Genomic DNA, 18520 nt, shown 5'->3' with positions numbered 1-18520 from the left:
GCATGTGCATACCCACACAAGTAAAGAAATGATAACCCATAGATAGACAGATACACAGTTAGACACATTTTTGTCAGCAACATTTGATCATCACTTATAAGAGACACTAGATGAACACCATATGTTTCTGAGATATTTCTGGGATTTGGTTACAAAATTTTGTAACACAAAAAGAGAAGAGGAGACATACAAGGTGAGGAAAGAGACAGAAAGCTCCGAGGCCCAGCCTCTTCTTCAAGGGTCCTGTAGGCCTCAGTACTAACAGGTTGTGTCTCTGCTCCTCTCTCCCTGAGACAAGCTAGGAGGCTCAGGTCCCTTTATGACCTGCACACTCCAGTGACTGAGTGTCCCCATGCCTCAGGTGTCCTCCTCTCTGCCGTCTTCTACTAATAAGCCCCACTACTCAGCAGACTCACTCCTTCTCAGTGTGAGTCTGACAAATGTATACCCTTGGGATTTACAATCCAGCAGAATAGACAATGAAGAGAAGTGAGTGTTCAAGGAAAACCAAGGTGCCATCGTAGAAAAGCGGAATTACTGTACGATAGGAAGTCTGATGGTGATGAGGGTAGGGAGGAAAATAAAACTCACAAGGGGCCTGTCGTTGCTTAGTCCCACCAGGAGATCCCAGAAGCTCCTGTGCTTCCAAGTTATACTGCATTACATTTAAACAGTTAGGCTCTGAAGCCAAGCTTCTGGGTTAAAATCCCAGCTCTGTCACCAGGTTCTTTGGGAATCTTTGATAGTTGTTTATGCCCTATGCTTCAGTTTCTGGACCTGCAGATTGGGGGTGTTAATTATAATGCTCCATTGCAGAGATGCAAGAGTGCATGCCAAGCGCACAGCCTCGGACTTGGCACATTAATTTGAAGGTAAAATTAGCTGTAATTATCAATTGTATCATCAGATTGAAGTGTGTGTGTGTGTGTGTGTGTGTGTGTGTGTGTGTGTGTGTGTGTGCTAGAGGTCAGCATCAGGTGTCTTGCTCGATCACTCACTCACTGTCTTATTTTTTCTCACTGCTCTTGGAATTTAGCAACTTAGCTACACTGACTGGTCCGTAGTCCCAGCGATCTCGTCTCCATCTCTCCAGTACTGAGATTACAGACATACACCATTGCACCCAAATTATTATGTGGGTGCTCAGCATCCAAACTCAGGTTCCCATGCTCGAAGGGCAAGCACTTTAGCAACTGAGTACAGTTTTTTCACTTAAAATGAAATGGTAAGAATGGAGCATGCTGGCATATATACTGTCTTCAGTGGAACCATTTCTCTGTGACTGGGCATTTCTCTCTCTCTCTCTCTCTCTCTCTCTCTCTCTCTCTCTCTCTCTCTCTCTCTCTCTCTCTCTCTCTTTTGAGACAGGGGCTCACTACATAACCCTGACATCCCTGTAACTCTGTAGACCAGGCTGGCCTTAAACTCACAGAGATCCTGCCTGCCTCTGCCTGAGTGCTGGGATTAAAGTTGTGTGCTACCACACCCGGCCCTTTGTTTGATTTTTGTGGCACTTAGGGATTGAACCCAGGGCCTTGTGCATGATAGTTAACTACCACTGAGTTACCAACCCATGCCCTTCTAGCCATGACTAAGTTTTAATTCCATTATGCGGGTTCTTAAGACCTATATGGACATCTTCTTTTCTAAGCTTTGTATTTGCTTGGATTTACTATCAGATTAGATACAATTGTAAAGAATAAAAATATGGGACACTAAATATATGAATTGTAAAACCCAACACAGATAATTTTTTTAACCTATTACTTTTGGATTACTTATAACATGCTGTTTCATCCATTCCTTACAACTAAAAGCAAAAATTATTTTTATAGAAAATGCCTCTATTGCCAATAGCTCTTTCTCAAATAATTGACAGCATGGCTGATTAATGGGACTCAACCACATTTCCATTCAGTGCAAAATCTAACTAAATTATGAAGACATTTTTCATCTTGATATAATAAAATAGCTTTTAAAAGTGGTTAGTCTTGTTGGCACTGTGTCCGTAATCAGTTACTGAGTTGGCAATGGACAATAAAAGCCATACACTGGGTTACATCTTTCTCTTAACGCTAGATCCATGCTGATGATGAGATAGATGAGTGAGTGCAGGTTAAGTCAGGCCCATGGACACTTCTAGGGATATTGGAATCAGCTCTGATCATGAAATTTGAAGGGAAAGATCTAGGGCTTAGCACTTCATTAATGCTAAGATAGCCCAAATGCAAGATAGACCTAACATTTTCTTTTAACTCAATTGCAAAAAATTAAGAGAATCCTTTATAAGAACACATTTAATTTTGAAAAATTGCACGTTTTTTTCCTATTAACGCATGGGGACCACCACTGCTGGTAAGCTCACTGATACCAGGGCTACCACAGCCACCATAGCTGCAGTAAGACTCCATAGTGAGGACAGTAACACTGCACAGCCATGTAGTATCCAATTGTTTGGCTTCTATAGCCACTCAAAGAACTTATTTGGTGATCACCAGGATAGCCTCATTTGTTCAGACCCACAGGCTGTATTTGATTTTCCTCTCACTTCTACCCAACAAACACATGACTTTAATCTCACTGAGCTAAACTCATACACATCTGGAATATCCATGAAAATACACACTGAAATAATTGTAGGCTCAGAATTTTTTGGGTGGGGGGGCGGACAGAGAAACAATTAAAAACAAAATACGTATGTGTGTGTTGGGGGGTGTATGGAACTAGAGTGCTCTGAGGGGTGCACATAACTTACTTTATCGTGTTGAACATGAGTGCCCTTCTTCCTCCCATGAACACCCTCTACCGAATCTCTCTGCGCTTCAGAGCCAATGAGTGGAAGGAACCTTAGGCTCGTGGGACTCGGAACCTGTAAACCACAGACTGAGTTAAGCATATTTATAGTGTTCACTTCTGGGAATGTAAACCCGAGGAGGGGGTGTCACAGGAGAGGGCCATCTGCTTCAAGTACACGCTCCCTTTCAGACATCCATTGTTCTGTCTTTTTCCCTGTGTAAATTTGGTTTGCCTTATTTTATTTTTTAAATTAAAAAAAATTGTGTTTGGATGATCTGCCTGCAGGTATGTCTGTGTACCATGCATGTTCTTGGTGTCTTCAGTCAATAGAAGAGAGTGTTGGATCCCCTGGAACTGGAGTTATTGGAAGTTGTGAGCTGCCATGTAGATGCTGGGAATTGAACCCAGGTCTCTGGAAGAACAGCGAGTATTCTTAACCACACTGAGTCATTTTTTCCAGCCCCTTGCTGGCCTTGAACTCTATACCCTTCTGCCTCTTCCTTCCTAGTGCTGGGAATATAGGTGTATATTACCTTATTGTTAATTCAGTGTGTGTGTGTGTAAGTGTTCAGATATATGTGTGCACTCATGCTTATGGGGGCCAAAGACTGATATTAGTTGTCTTCCTGATCACTCTCTGTTTTATTTACTGATGCAGGGTAACTGGAGCTTGCCAGTTCAGGCTGGTCAAGCTAGCCAGCTTGCCTAGCAGATGCCCTGGGGCCTCTGCCTCCCAAGCACTGGGGTTACAGGTGAGCTGCCTTGACTTCTCAGCCCCACCCCTTTATTTTTTCGAGGTCTAGTCTCTCACTGATCCTCAACCTCACTAATTAAACTGGACTAGGTGGTCAAGAACCCCAGGGATCTTCTGTTTCTGCTCCTGTCCATCCTGCTCCCCTGCAGGGATTACACATGCACCCTACTGTGTTCAGTTTTTTTCCATGGGTGCTGGGGATCCAAACTGAAGTCCTTATACTTATACTTAATGACTGAACCATCCTCCCCAGTTAATTCTTGACCACTGTCAGCATCATTGTTCTTTGTTATCTACTACAATAAACAAGTCCTGATAAAGATAAGTAATGTTGAAGCTCTGTGTTGACATTAAGTGACATATTTGGTTTATTATTTCTTGGTTTTGTTCATTAGTTACTTAACACTGGTTATCTGGGGGTGGAGACTTGAACATGGATCTGATGACTATTGAGCAGATAGTAGCGTAGGCACCATGATGGAGTATCTAGTGATACTCAAGCCTGCTGGAATATAGCGACAGTACAGGGAGAATGTGGTAGAAAACAGGGTCCAAAAGTCTGGCAGAGCCAGATTGTAGAAGGTTTGTATGCTACTCTATGGCATTTGGATTTTATCCTGGAGGTATAAACCACTTGGTCAAAGCTCAAAGTCACTCTTATGCGCAATGGCAGAGATGAGCAGTTCAAGATACTGACATACATAACTCAAGACTTGCCTAGGATGGGACCCAGTACATTTATAGAAGCATCATTGGGCTGATTATGTCAGCAATGAAAAGTCACACTTCGTATTGCCCTGTTACCACCCTACTTATAGAAACTTCTGACTTACCCTGTATATAGGCAGAGAACCAAAAACAATCCCTGCCTCTCTGTTTTCTGTCATGAAACCTTCCAAAGCATACCGGCGAATCTACAAAACAATGCAATAATTTACTAGAAAGGGCACATTCTGGACACCAAATACTGCTGTGGGATAGTTGTATATCAAATCTGTTGCTCTGATTGGTCAATAAATAAAACACTGATTGGCCAGTGGCTAGGCAGGAAGTATAGGCGGGACTAACAGAGAGGTGAAAAGAAAGAACAGAAAGGCAGAAGGAGTCACTGCCAGCAGCCACCATGACAAGCACCATGAGAAGACACCGGTAAGCCACCAGCCACGTGGCAAGGTATAGAGTTATGGAAATGGATTAATTTAAGCTATAAGAACAGTTAGCAAGAAGCCTGCCACGGCCATACAGTTTGTATGCAATATAAGTCTCTGTGTTTACTTGGTTGGGTCTGAGCAGCTGTGGGACTGGCGGGTGACAAAGACTTGTCTTGACTGTGGGCAAAGCAGGAAACCTCTAGCTACAAAATACCAATCAAAAACCTGACCCACTAATGCAAGATCTTAGGCAAGTTCTATGTTGATGATAAATTTAGGGAAAGGAGCTACCCCAAAGGAAACTTGACTATCATATCATTAGTTTTGTAAACCACATGTCAAAAGGAAATTATCAGAAAGCTGTCTAGTTTAATCAGAGACTCCAAGTGAATCTTATCTCAACTCAACTGGCATTGAAGTCTTTTCATTCATTGGACCAATGAGGTAGGAAGATAGGAAGGCAAGGGAAGAAATTTAGGATATTCAATTGTTTCAAGGACTCTACAAAGCCTTTCTAAGGATTTTAACCAATTTATTTAATATTTCATTTATCACCTCACCTTTGGTTTGATTACTCTCTCTCTCTCTCTCTCTCTCTCTCTCTCTCTCTCTCTCTCTCTCTCTCTGTGTGTGTGTTGATTTTTGAGACAAGTCTCTCTTCGTAGCCTGAGCCAGCCCAAAACTCACTATGTAGACCAAGCTAGCCTCCTACCCTAGCATTCTTCTGCCCATCTCCTGAGCTCCAATGTACATAACAGGGCATGGCTATTTTCAACCATTTCTGATAATGCCACATGGATTTTCAATGACTCCCTACCAGTTCATATGACTACTACCAGAAGATTAGTGCTTCTGGTATCATCAGACTCTTTATTTAGACCCTGGGAGGTCTAAAGTGGAATCCCACAATGCTATTGATGTGTATTTCCTTGTGTACTCAAGAGGTTAGGTGTCTTTTGTGTGCTTATTGGCCTGCACTTTTTCTTTAGTGAAATATCCAAGTTTTTAAAGCAGTTTTTGGACTCTCTTTTTGCTCATTTTTTTTTTCATATTCCAGATGCCAACAGAGTTCATCTAGGAGTGTTCTGAAGACAGTGTGGGTTCGGACAGATGAAGACACATTCTGGTTGTGTCGAGGGCATCCCAGATGAACTGCACATTAGGGACAGAAAACTCAGGAAGACAGTAAGTGTGTTTGGTAGACAGTGATGCAGTAGTGGACTAGAGATTAATCCAGACATGTGTGCTTACTCTATTTGTGGGTGAGCCAGAGGAAACACATTTTAAATTAATTAATCAATCCCAGACCTTTGGCCAACCTCACACTACATCCATCCTCTAGTATGGTTAAATAATGACAGCTCACTTTTCTCAGACTGCCCTGTAAACAAAATGTGCCCATGAATACAGAATATACACCAGTGATGTCTACACCCTATTTCCCGCCCTCAGCCTGGGAGTTCTATGAATGGACTTTACTTTTGAGGGGAGAGGTTCTCCTGACTTAATTGGGTGCCCCCAGGTAATCACTTGACTCCTCAAAGTACAGAACCTTCCCCACTGAGTCAGGGCCCCCCATAACCATGTGCTCAGTGAGAACCTGCATTTCTGACTTTGACGATGAAGGAAGGGTACACAAACTAAGGAATGTGGGTTCCCCAACCACCTCAGTATCTTAAAAAAAAACACAGCTCTGGTTACACTTTAGTTTCAATCCTATGAGACTTATTTCAGTGTCTAAAAAAATAAAAAATAAAAATACACAAATTGTCATCTAGCCCAGACAGACCTTGAATTCCACAGGTCTCTGAGGATGGCCTTGAACTCTTGACCCACCTTCTTCCACCTCCCAAGTGCTGGGGTTATAGGCAAGCACCCTGCTCTCATTTTAGTTTTTTTTTTTTTCCCTTTTAACGTACAAATCTGTGAGATAATTGCTTTGTATTGTTTATTCCAAAAGAAGAAAAAATACCTGTGGCGGTTTGCAAGAGTAACAACAGAAAGCTAGCATGCTACAGGGGTGGGAATATTTGGATTCAAAAATTCAAAAGCAAAGGTAAGTTTTGTTATTTTAGCTACCTTCGGAGAAGAAAGAGACTTGAAAAATTTAAAATCGTGTTGCACTTCAAAGGGCTTGGGAGGTGTGCGTTTGAAAAGCAAAGACATTGAGCTCATTTTTTTCCATCTGCATACAAAAATACAACAAAAAAAAGTCAAGCACATAGCTGTAACTTGCATTCCTTGCCAAGTGAGCAAATCTCCACCCTGTCTTTGTGTCCTTTGCTCCCCATACTGCCTGACTCTCATGGCACCAGTCCCAGTAACACTGACTATCTACCTAATCCTTATTCCATTTTGCTCCCTAGATCTCCCTCGAGGGAAAACTATAGCAATTCTACTCTGCCAGAATTGTCCATGTAATTAAAATCATCAATTGTCATTTGCAGGGAGCCCTACGTAGTAGGGATGAGGGGAAAGTTATACATTCAAGGCCTGACTTTTGAGTAACCTTGGGAAGTTTCCTTTACAGTTAAAGCTTATTTACATATATATATTTAGAAAGCCATAGCTAAGCATTAGAAACACTTTTTAAAAAGCAATCAATAATATATCCTGAGATGGGGCCAGAGAGATGGTTCATTGGGTGAAGACGCCAAGTCTGGTGATCTGAGTTCGATTCCCAGGATGCACACGGTGAAAGGAGAGAACCGACGATTGCCTGTTGTCCTCTGATCTCCACAGACTTGCTGTGGCGTGGGCTTTCTGTTTCACATCCCCACACAAATAAACAAATGTAATGTAACAGAGTCATTCCATAGAACATGGCTTAATTTGCTATACTGAGCAAATTTATCTTTTAACAACACAGTGTAAGCACATACCATACATTTAAATTATCCAAGGCATGACAACCCTTTGATGCCTTGGTATCTAGCACTTAGGCCTGTCTCCTGTGTTTGTAATAGTCACTACCGGTTGTTTTTCAGAACTATTTTTTGAGTGCCTCTTGGATGCTGGCATTGAGCTAAGGACTTGGGATACAAAGATGCATAAGCAAGACCATGGTCCTTAAAGGACTCATGAGTAAAGGAGACTCACATCCATAAACTAGAACACAGAATCAGAAGTATTAAGATACATGATAGTTAATATTGTCAGCTCAGCAGGAGCTAGTATCACAAGAAATAAGCTTTTGGGCCTGTCTGTGATGGATTATCCAAGATTAGGTTGATTGAGGTGAGAAAGCACACTCTAAATGTGGACAGCATTATGCCACGGCCTGGGGTCCTGATGGAATGCAAAAGGGAAAGTGAGATAATCAACATTCATCACTCTCTGCTTCAGGACCAACTGCCTCAGGCTCCTGTTGCCATGACTTCCATGGCAAGACAGACTGTACCCCGGAAGCCTGGACCAAAACAAACTCTTCCTTAAGTTACCTTTGCCAGGGATTAGGTCACAGCAGGAAGTGAGGTAACTAATACAGGCTACATGGATATTCAAGTCTGCAAAGTTACCCCAAAGATAGGGCTAATCATCTCTCGTTGCTGAACTTGGCCATGCCCTGATGGGCTTGGTTCTACAAGTCTATCTCTTCTACTTTAGCCAGGCTCTTTCCCATTGGTCCTTCCTGGCCAGCCAAGGCAAGCCTTGAGCCATCTGGTGGGACTTTTCTGTCACCTGGAGACCTTTCCAATTCTTCCCACATTGGCTGTATATTTTTTGAGTCCTGTAGTTTCCATTCTTAGCTTCAATTCTTATTTCCAGCATTTTTGGCATTTCTTGTATTAAATGATGGCATCTGGTTTTCCCGGTTTTGAGTCACTTAAGGGTTCTCCTAAAGGAACTTCTCTTTGACAACCCCTCAGAGGCTTCCTGCTTGGGAATCATCCTTGTTGGCTCTCCAAGTTCTGATTTACAGGATTATCACCAGCCTAGGCAGGTCTTTTTTGTTGTTGTTGTTTAAGCTGGCCATTTAGAGGTCTACTGTATCAGCTTAGCTCAGATGAGTGACAGTCTCTTCTGCTATGACAAAGGCCAGTCAAAAAGCAAGAGATGACATCTGTAAAATGCTTTCTTCCTTACATTCCATTTCCCTTCCTCCATGCCTTTGAGCATCCCCAGGCTTACACACACACACACACACACACACACACACACACACACACACACACACAAATAAACAAACAAAAAACCAAAACAAACCCTTGAAATAGTCTCTCCTGCAATGCTTACTATTACTTCCTTCCTTTAAAAAGTAATCTATGTTAATTGTATTTTTTTTTTTTTTTTTTGGTTTTTCGAGACAGGGTTTCTCTGTGTAGCTTTGCGCCTTTCCTGGAACTCACTTGGTAGCCCAGGCTGGCCTCGAACTCACAAAGATCCGCCTGCCTCTACCTCCCAAGTGCTGGGATTAAAGGCGTGCGCCACCACCGCCCGGCTGTTAATTGTATTTTTGATGACTGTTACCATGGCTCCCTTTGCCTCCTTTACATGTGGTTTCCTCCTTCCTCAGCTTTTAATAAGCCCTATTATGTCTATTTTTTATTGTTGTTGTTCTTCTGAAGTAGGGTTTCATTATGCATCTCTGGCTGGCCTGAAACTCGTTACAAAGCCCAGGCTGGCCTTGAACTTTCACTGATCCTTCTGCCTCTGCTGAGATTACAGACACATGCTGCCAAGCCTAGAGCTCCTGGGTACTTGGGTTGACTGGTTTTCCTAAATCATCAGCAAGAACCTTGAAGGCTCCAAGCATAAAGTAATGTTAGCCAAAATGGAAACACTAATCACCATCATTTTAAACACATATTATCCGTGTGGCACAAATACATGTGCCAAAATATTATATTGTAATACGTAATAAACACAATTACTAAATGTTAATAAAAAACTCAAAATAATATACAAGGAAAGACAACGTTAACTTTACCTGTAGCTTTCTTAACTTTTGCCTTGTCATTTTTCTCCTGTCACTCCAATGAAATGACCCTTCCAGGGTCATCAACGACTTTTTGGCCTCAAGCCCAGTACCTCCTTCTCTGTTGTGTGGCTTTGTTCCTGTCCACTACAAAAGATCTGCCTTGCTTTTTTACACACTCTCTCCCTGATTTCCCCTACATTGCTTGTTTGTGTTTTTTTTTCTCTATATGTTAGCTATTTTCTTTTAAGATTTTTTCTACACCTATCTCTTCCCAGTCCTTCTCCTTATTTCTTCAACAGTTTTCTGTTTTTCTGACTCAAGACATGGTACCTGAATGCCTTATCCACAGTGAAAATATTACTATGACAACTGGACTTCAAATCCTTGTCTACAGCCATGGACTCTCAGCATGCCCAGGCAGATCGACCTGAGTACACCTGAAATGCTCTGCCTGGATGGACCACAAGTATTGTAGACGGAACCCTGTCCCAAACCAAACCCATCAGGTTGTCCTTTGTGCTGTGTTCCCTGCTGTGACTTCTGTTCCAGCGAGGGCTGTGGTTTGAATGTCTCAATTTGGCTCACAGACTTGGTATCGTGACCTCTGTAGATTTCTTTTTCTTTTAAAAAAAAAAGATTTTAGTTTTATATTCATGTATGTATCTGTGTGAGTACATACACGTGTGTGCAGGTATCTTTGGAGGCTAGGAAAGGCAACTGAATGCCCTGGAACTGGAGTTACAGATGGGTATAGGCCACCTGATATGGGTGCTGGGAATTGAACTGTGGTCCTCTGTAAGAACAGTAAGTGCTCTTAACCCCGGAGCCACTTATTCAGCCCATTTATTGTTGTGTTTTTGTTTTGTTTGTTTTTGGGTTTTGTTTTTTTTTTGACACAGTTTTGCTAGGTAGCCCATGATAGCCTTGGGAGTCCTGAGATTGCAGGTTTGAGCAGATGGGGCTCTGGTTCTATTAGACTTTTACAGCTTCATCTTCTATATCTTCCCCACCTCCCTCCACCCTGGGCTCCACAGTTAGGACTATATCATATCATAGTCTCGAGTTATTTGGTGACACAAACTTTTTTTTCTTCTTCTTTGGTATCACTCATTGGTTGTTAACGATGAGGTGTTCTCAGGACTACAGCACTGAATAATAGTTTTTACTTATGTATTTCTCTCTTGCATGGGGCTTCACAATTATTGAAAAGTTTTGATTTTGAATTCCTTATTCTACTGCCGTGCCACCACATAGGAATAATATACTTCTTATCTGTTCATTTAAAGGAAACTGAATGTTCTCACCTTTCACGGTCAAATATCAGAGGATATTCATATTTCTGCTGCTTCTCTGTGAACTTGCTTTCTTCTTTTATCTCTATGGGATATTCATTAACATCACAAGGCAAAATGACATCAGTTGTTTGAGCTAAATCAAACATTCTTCGTTGTCCGAAATAGCCACAGTAATGACCGCTGTTGGAATGCCAGACCCTGAAGGAGAGTCAAGGAAGGGAGGGGAAGTAACTGGAGGTGGTCAGAAGTGAGCTTGATCACAGGTCATAGGTCACATGAACTGCTTTGGTCTACCAAGGATCGTAAAGTTCATTCAGGACTCTTTCCCCCAAATGCTGCCCAGCTAATCATTATGTAAGACTTTATTTTTGAACTCAGCGCTTCAGGCATACCAGATAAGTACCAGACTACACTCTGAGTCTTTCATGTAAACATTTTTTTTTTTTTTTTTTTTTTGGTTTTTTCGAGACAGGGTTTCTCTGTGTAGCTTTGCGCCTTTCCTGGAGCTCACTTGGTAGCCCAGGCTGGCCTCGAACTCACAAAGATCCGCCTGCCTCTGCCTCCCGAGTGCTGGGATTAAAGGCGTGCGCCACCACGCCCGGCCCTTCATGTAAACATTTTTATAAGTCAGAACTCTAACCTGTAACTTTTTGGCATTAGCCAATTTGAACTTGTGCCAGCAATCTGCACCGATCAAAGCTAGAAACCAAGGAAGACACTTCTCTCCAAACAACCCTGCTAACACAAGCTGGTCAGAGCCCACACTGGGAGTCTGTGAGCTAAAGTAGATCTTACAGTGGGCTGTGTTTCATCTGTTTACTTAGGAAATCATCACCCATAGAACTCACGAGACAAGAGATCTGGGGATGCTTCTAGTAAAGCATGATAAATAATACAAATTCTTTACCCATTTGTATTATTTCCCTACCTGTTGCCCCAAGAAGCTCCAGTTTGCCCAGGGGACTTAACTAATATAGAATACCATTAGCAGGAATGTGTGCTCTGTGTCTTACAAGAGAGAGGTTTTGTGTCTTTGTTTTCATTTAGATATTTTTTTTTTTGAGAGCAGATCTCACTATGTAGCCTAGTCTAGCCATCCAGAGATTTATAGGAAGTTCTTGGCTAGACAAGCTAGACAAGGTTACATAATAAGATACTGTTCTTCCTGTCTTAGCCTCTCAGGTCCTGGGATTACAGACATCTCTTTATGTCTTGGTTTCAACACTAACCTCGGGATCTGCTTCAATGATTGAGAAGGAGAATAACCTAAAGGGACTGAGGATAGATTCTACACAATTCAGAATAGTGGACTCACTCAGAGAAAGTAGCTAGCAAGGGAGGCAGAAGCAGAGGTAACCAGCTGAGGTGTCTCATACTTGACACTGTCTGAAGATTTAACATGAGCATGTTACAAACCTCCCATATTTTAATTTAGAGCATTACTGAAGTTGCATGGCCTTCCAGAGCTGTTACCAATAAGGAAATAGAGTTATTAAGAGCATTTATAACAGAAGCTTTTTAAACAGAAAATCAAGAAGGCTAAGAGGCTAAATGAATTCTGTTCTAGGCCGATACTAAAGCACCTTGATTTCCTGCTTCACAGTGTTTCCTACTCCTCATGGCTCTGTCCCAAGTGAATAACCCCACCTGATGTCCTGGGCCTGAGACATGGACTCTGAGCCATCGGGAGGTTTCCAATTTCCTGCCCTATGCCCCAGACTTAAGTCTCAATTATGTTTTTCTTTTCATTGACAAGTCCTAATCTTTTCATAAACAAGATTTCTAATGCTAGAGTGCCTGCCTCTTGAGAACGTGGTAGCATATATTAGCCAAAGGATGTGGCTTAGTTACAAGGGCGGCAGCGCTTTGAGACAGCTATTAATAGAGACAAGCTCTATGAATTGAGTATCTGGGGAGTGCTCCACTTAAAGGAATCATAAAAATAATTTCTCCAGGCCAAGGACGACTGGCTTCAACAATACATTAGTCTAAATGTCTGTGTCCCCACAAAGTCATGTTGGACCCTAATTCCTAACAGGATTGCATGAGATGGAGTCTTTAGGTCATGAGGAGTCCACCTTCCTAAACAGAATTAGTTCCTGCCTTAGGCTATTTTTTTTTCTTTCTATAACTGACTGCATGATGTATTGAGACTGAGAAGTTCAAAACTGGTTGGTCTTGTAGGGTGATGTCCTCCATGCTAGAAGGCATTCTCTACAGAGTTTCAAAGCTGCCCAGAGCATCACAGGACAAGGCAAGTTATCCTTACGCATGCCCTTCATCCTTTAAAAAATTGTATATTCGTTGATTTATTGGGTGTATATAAACAGGAGCTTGTGTGGAGGTTAGCAGACATGTTGTGGGAGTTGGTTTCCTCTCTAACATGTAGGTTTCCAAGACCAACTTCAGATCATTCAGGCTCAGCAGCAAGTGCTGGCGCTGGAGAGTTGATCGAGGTCATGTAGGTGCTGACCTCCTCAGTGGATGAGTTCACAGTTAAGTGGGTTATAAGGCAGTGGGGTTTAAGTGGACCCGTCACAGACATGCCTTTGAAAGTCATGGCATAGCCCTTTTCTGTGTGTACTTCCCAGCCACCAAAAAGTGAGCAGCTTTCCTCTGCCACACCCCTCTATCAGGAGGCTCTGTCCCACTGCGGACCTAGAAACATCGAAGCCGTGCCACTCAGGAGTGAAGTCTCTGATGCTCTGAGCCCAAATAACACATCCCCTGCAGGCCCGGATGTGGCTCAGAGGGAAAAGGCACTTGTTGCTCAAGCCCGATGACATGAGTCTAAACCCACAGAAAAGTGGAAGGAGAGAACTGATTCCATGAAGTTGTCCTCTGACCTCCACATGTGTACCACAGTGCATGTGTGCACCCCCATCACACACACACAAGAGCTTAAAACTTTCTACCTCTAAGTTAATATAATCAAGTGCTTTGCTATAACGATGGAAGGCTGATGGTCATACACCATGTTAGGAGTTAGGCAGATGACATTTATGAAGCAGAGAATAAGCGCTAACTGTTCAATGTGCTGATACATGATCTTGGACATCCCAGTCTCTAGAACCATGAGTAATAAATTTCTCTTGTTTGTAAACAACCCATTCTAAAGTGCTTTGCTATAGCAGCCTAAAAAGACTGAGACAAGAGGGCAATGCTCATAGCAGCAAAGGTTGATATATACCTATGTGGTTAGTATGTGTACATGTGCAGTCACACTCACATGAGTGCACAACTATATGCATTACAACCTTCATCAAACATTTCTGTTGATGGGTGACTGAAAACAAGACCAAGTAAAGACCAGAAAACCAAGTCATTAATGGCATTTATAGTCATACATTTTTTTTCTTACAAATAAAGCAACTGGTCATTTTTTCTGACACAAGAAATAGCTCTATCCATTTGCCTCTCCTACAGAATCATCTTGATCTTGAGATTTCCGTATTATGGTTCTTCTAGTGACTTCTATCTGGAATGGCTTTAGGGTTTCCCTGGTTGCATGTGGCAGGTCCCATTCTCCACATGGAACCCTCACTTCCTCCTTTAGTTGAAGCTCAAGTCTTCTCGATTTGATCTGCCACATGGCTTTCAATCTTAAGCCACTTGTTTCCAATCTTTTTTTTTTTTTTTTGAGACAGGGTCCCTCTGTGTAGCTTTGGAGCCTTTCCTGGAACTCACTTTGTAGACCAGGCTAGCCTCGAACTCACACAGATCCGCCTGCCTCTGCCTCCCAGTGCTGGGATTAAAGGTGTGTGCCACCACTACCTGGCTCACTTGTTTCCAATCTAAAACCCTCTAGTGGCTACGTTAAAGGTAAATACACAAATCCACAGCAATGCCTAGGGACTGCACAGCTGTGTCCCAACTGACTTTCTTCCTCCTCAAGCCCAGAGAGTTACCCAGGATCTGTTGAATTTTCATTCAAGGACCTTGATAACAATATAAAACAGTCCTTCCTTTTCATGTGTATTTCGATTGGTCTCTGATTCACTCGAAGCCTCTCTAGATCTCCTAATGTTGTCTAACTCCATTCTTTCAAGGGCATAATTCATTGCCACGATTTTAAAATATTTCAAGTAGGCAGCAGTTTGTCTTCAGAAATGTCATGACATTTCATTTCTTTTTCTTTATATATGTGTATGTATTTTTAGTATTTTGTATTTTGGGTCCATGTGCTTAGCATTGATTACAATGAATTAGTTAAGTTCAAGTAAGCCGGCTGTGTAAAAGTCAATCACAGTAACCTAACAAGGCTGCTCCCATCTCACTTTTGGGTCACCTTTGTTTGGGTGGGTCTCTTCAAGCCTTTCTGCTCTTGCTTCTTCTTCTCCCTCTTCCCCTTTCTTTCCTTTCCTCCTTTCCTCTTCCTTCCCTTTCCTGCCCTCCTCACCTGTCCTCTCCCCTCCCTCCCCCGTCTTTGCCTCCTTCTTTATCCTCTTTACCTTCCTTCCTTCCTCCCTCCCTCCCTCCCTCCTTCCCTCCCTTCCTTTCTTCCTTTCTGTCTTTATATCCTTCATTTCTTTTGTCCCCCTCTCCTATTATTTCCATTCTCCTCCCTCTTCTGCTCACTTTTCTCCCCTCTTCCCTCATTCCTCTCCCTTTTCTCTCCCCTTCCTCTCTCTTTCTGACAAGGTTTCCCAGTCTGGCTCAAAATTCCTGAGCCTAAGAGATCCTTCTGCTTCTTTATCCCTCAAAGAGCTGGAACTGCTGGTGTGTTCCACTCCACTGCTGTGGATATTGTTCTATATAAATAAAACACTGATGGCCAGTGACCAGGCAGGAAGTAGGTTGCCAGGCAGGAAATAGGTGGGACAAGGAGAGAAGAGAATTCTGGGAAGCGGAAGGCTGAGGAGGGAGACACTACAGCCACCGCCAGGACAAGCAACATGTAAAGACGCCGGTAAGCCACCAGCCACGTGGCAAGGTATAGATTTATAGAAATGGGTTAATTTAAGATAAAAGAACAGTTAGCAAGAAGCCTGCCACGGCCATACAGTTTATAAATGATATAAGCGTCTGAGTGATTATTTTATAAGTGGATTGTGGGACTGAGGGGCTTGGGGAACCTGGAGAGAAGCCCTCCAGCAACACTCCACCTAGCTCCATACTCTTTCCTATGACTACCTTTTAAACTTTCGATCCTAAACCACCTTCTGTGACCTTCCCCAGGTATGAGTCTCGTTCTCTGAGCTGTCTTTCCTGTTCAATTCTCCGAAATAATCCCACAAAACCCAATTCTACTACAAATATTTGTCAGAACTTTTTAAGAAGAAGTATTTCTTAATGAGTCTGTGAAAGAGCAAACATTACAAAAAAATGATTCTGAGACCCATGTCTCTGCCCTTTTTCCATAGAGGACTATAGCATCTCATTTCCCTGGATGTACAAAAAGAACCCAAGTCAGTGATGGTTTTCCCAAGGATGTTTTGTATAACTTTTTTGGTTTACATATATATTTATTCCAATAAGTGTACCAAGACTATGCTTTTCCTGAAATCCCGTGATAGGGGTATACCGTTTATGGAGATGCTGTGACACATGGTCCACGCATGGAATTGGTGGCGCAAGCTCCAATCCCATCTTTCAGATCCCAAATCTATTTAATATGTTGTCCTCAGATAGAAGATGTATCTTATATTAAGCTGATAAAAATACATACACATTTGATCTTAGCCAAATGGTCAGGAATTAATCCAAAGCACTGCGTTGCAACCAAACACATCAACATTAGCATCAAATCTTACTCCTCTCATGCTAAAAACCCCGAGATTCCAGGGTGGACCCATCTGGGTTTACCTCACTGAGCCATCAATGGAGGCGGTAAGCACCAGCTGCTTGTCTTCCACATAGATCACTTGAATAATTTCTAAAGAGTGGGCACGCCAGGAAAGCAGCTGCTTGAATTTCTAGATGGCAAAAAGAAGACATATCTCTTGGAATGAATCAAAATACAACCTTAAGCAAAATCATTTCTCATTGAAGAGCTACATTTATGAGTGAGTGTGATAGATGGTGATTGAGTCTCTACTCTGATTAGTTTTTCTCTTGCTTACCGAGGTACCAAAACCACTCCAATTTTATAGGATTATTACTCTGTACATACCCCTACTGGAGAAGGAAGCTCATATTTTTATTATTTTGTTGTGGACTTTAGTAGATGGTTGATACTTCAGAGACACACCGAAGTCCATTAGGAGAGAGGAAAAGCAGATCTGGAAGGTGAAGGCCAAGAGTCTTTTCTCACTTTTAAATTTTATCTAGAGAAAACATTGACTACATTCTTCTTGGCATGGGGTATGGAGTAAGAGGCATCTGCTATAAGGAACTGGCAAAAAGGATAGGCATAGCTTATTCTCTTTCAAAAGCAGTGTGAGGGTCAACTGATAGACCTAAAGAAGGTCTATCTTTAACATTTGTTCTAAAAGTTTAGAATCCCTAAGGTGATTCAGAAGACATTCCTACAGTTTGTTCTGCAGTAACACACTCTGTATGTTTCTCTCTGCTCATTGATGGACACAATTAGACCATATTTCCCCTGGGCCATGTACTCAGTTATCTGTTTGACCCAAGTCCTAGGAGGCTTGCAGTTCCCCTGTGCATCTCCTATTCCTTGTGACTTGAGCAGGGTTGAGAATAATTTCTTAGACTGTTGACTCAGTTTCCTGTATCTGTTCTTAAAAAGACTTGCTAAAAGTCTGCACTCTCCTGCTTCATATTGTTTCAGAGCTGTTCAAGAGCTTTTGGTCATCCAAAGGTTCTTTCTCTGTCTTAAGACAGCATCCACCCAAGCAAAGGCTGGGGTCATGTAGCTTAAATTACAGTAGAATATGTACCTGGAGTGTAGTGGGGCGCTTGCATTTCTATCATTTGTGTGTGAGCTTTAGGAAAATGTTCAACAGACATGAGCTGATTTCTTTATTTAAGTGGAAAGCTGAAGTTCATACCTTTTCATCATGAGGTGGATCCAAAAAGGAACTAATACTGCAAAGGATAACGTGTCCTTCTGTATAAAAATTAAACATTAGAGTCCTGAATTAGATATTATATTCTTTAAGCAAACAGTCCTCAGCATGACAAGTCATTTTGATTCAGGCACTTGTATTGGTAGACAGAATAGAATCTGAGAAACCAGCTATAAAAGAGGAAATTTGGAGTCTGGGAATATAGCTTCGTAGAGGGCTTGCCTAGCATGGAGAAATCCTGGGTTTGATCCCCAGCACTGCATAAAACTGGGAGTGTTGGTACATCCGATGTAACTTTAGTTCTTAGGAGGTAGAGGCACAATGTCCAAAAGTACCAGGTTGTGGTGGTATTGTGTTTCCCAAAATATTGTGCACCCTAATAAACTTATCTGTGGTCAGAGAACAGAACAGCCACTAGATACAGAGGCTAGGAAATGATGGCACTCACACCTTTAATTCTAGCTTTCCAGAGACAGAGATCTATCTGGATCTCTGTGAGTTTAAAGCCATACTGGAAACAGCCAGGCATGGTGACTCACACCTTTAATCCCACGAAGTGAGTCTTTAATCCCAGGAAGTGAGGGCAGAAAGCAGAAAAGTATATAAGTCGTGAGGACCAGGAACTACAGACT

At 42.1% G+C, this 18520-nt stretch overlaps 1 protein-coding gene, 1 long non-coding RNA gene and 1 other non-coding gene across 4 annotated transcripts in view; 1 reads left to right on the top strand and 2 right to left on the bottom strand.

Annotated features, from left to right (window-relative positions):
- Positions 1-18520, bottom strand: part of Wdr64 (WD repeat domain 64) — a 104447-nt gene that overhangs the window by 888 nt on the left and 85039 nt on the right. The window contains exons 22-27 of one of the 2 annotated variants that reach the window (XM_042258656.2): positions 17871-17929; positions 16723-16832; positions 10927-11115; positions 6781-6886; positions 4384-4464; positions 2756-2869 (exon numbers count right to left, since the gene is read on the bottom strand). In XM_042258656.2, the coding sequence (XP_042114590.2) occupies positions 2756-2869; positions 4384-4464; positions 6781-6886; positions 10927-11115; positions 16723-16832; positions 17871-17929 (659 nt within the window). The remainder of the gene's footprint in view (positions 1-2755; positions 2870-4383; positions 4465-6780; positions 6887-10926; positions 11116-16722; positions 16833-17870; positions 17930-18520) is intronic. The other variant, XR_013043415.1, reaches the window with a different exon arrangement.
- On the top strand, positions 3459-5886 carry LOC121821357 (uncharacterized). The gene is made up of 2 exons (XR_006062123.2): positions 3459-3548; positions 5759-5886. It is a non-coding gene; the product is annotated as an uncharacterized LOC121821357 (long non-coding RNA).
- On the bottom strand, positions 16431-16619 carry LOC121821465 (U2 spliceosomal RNA). The gene has a single exon (XR_006062290.1). It is a non-coding gene; the product is annotated as a U2 spliceosomal RNA (small nuclear RNA).

This window comes from Peromyscus maniculatus, chromosome 11 (assembly GCF_049852395.1).
Source record: "Peromyscus maniculatus bairdii isolate BWxNUB_F1_BW_parent chromosome 11, HU_Pman_BW_mat_3.1, whole genome shotgun sequence".
Taxonomy (NCBI): domain Eukaryota; kingdom Metazoa; phylum Chordata; class Mammalia; order Rodentia; family Cricetidae; genus Peromyscus; species Peromyscus maniculatus.
Note: the sequence above shows the minus strand (reverse complement) of the source record. Positions and strands in the feature narration are given on the sequence as shown.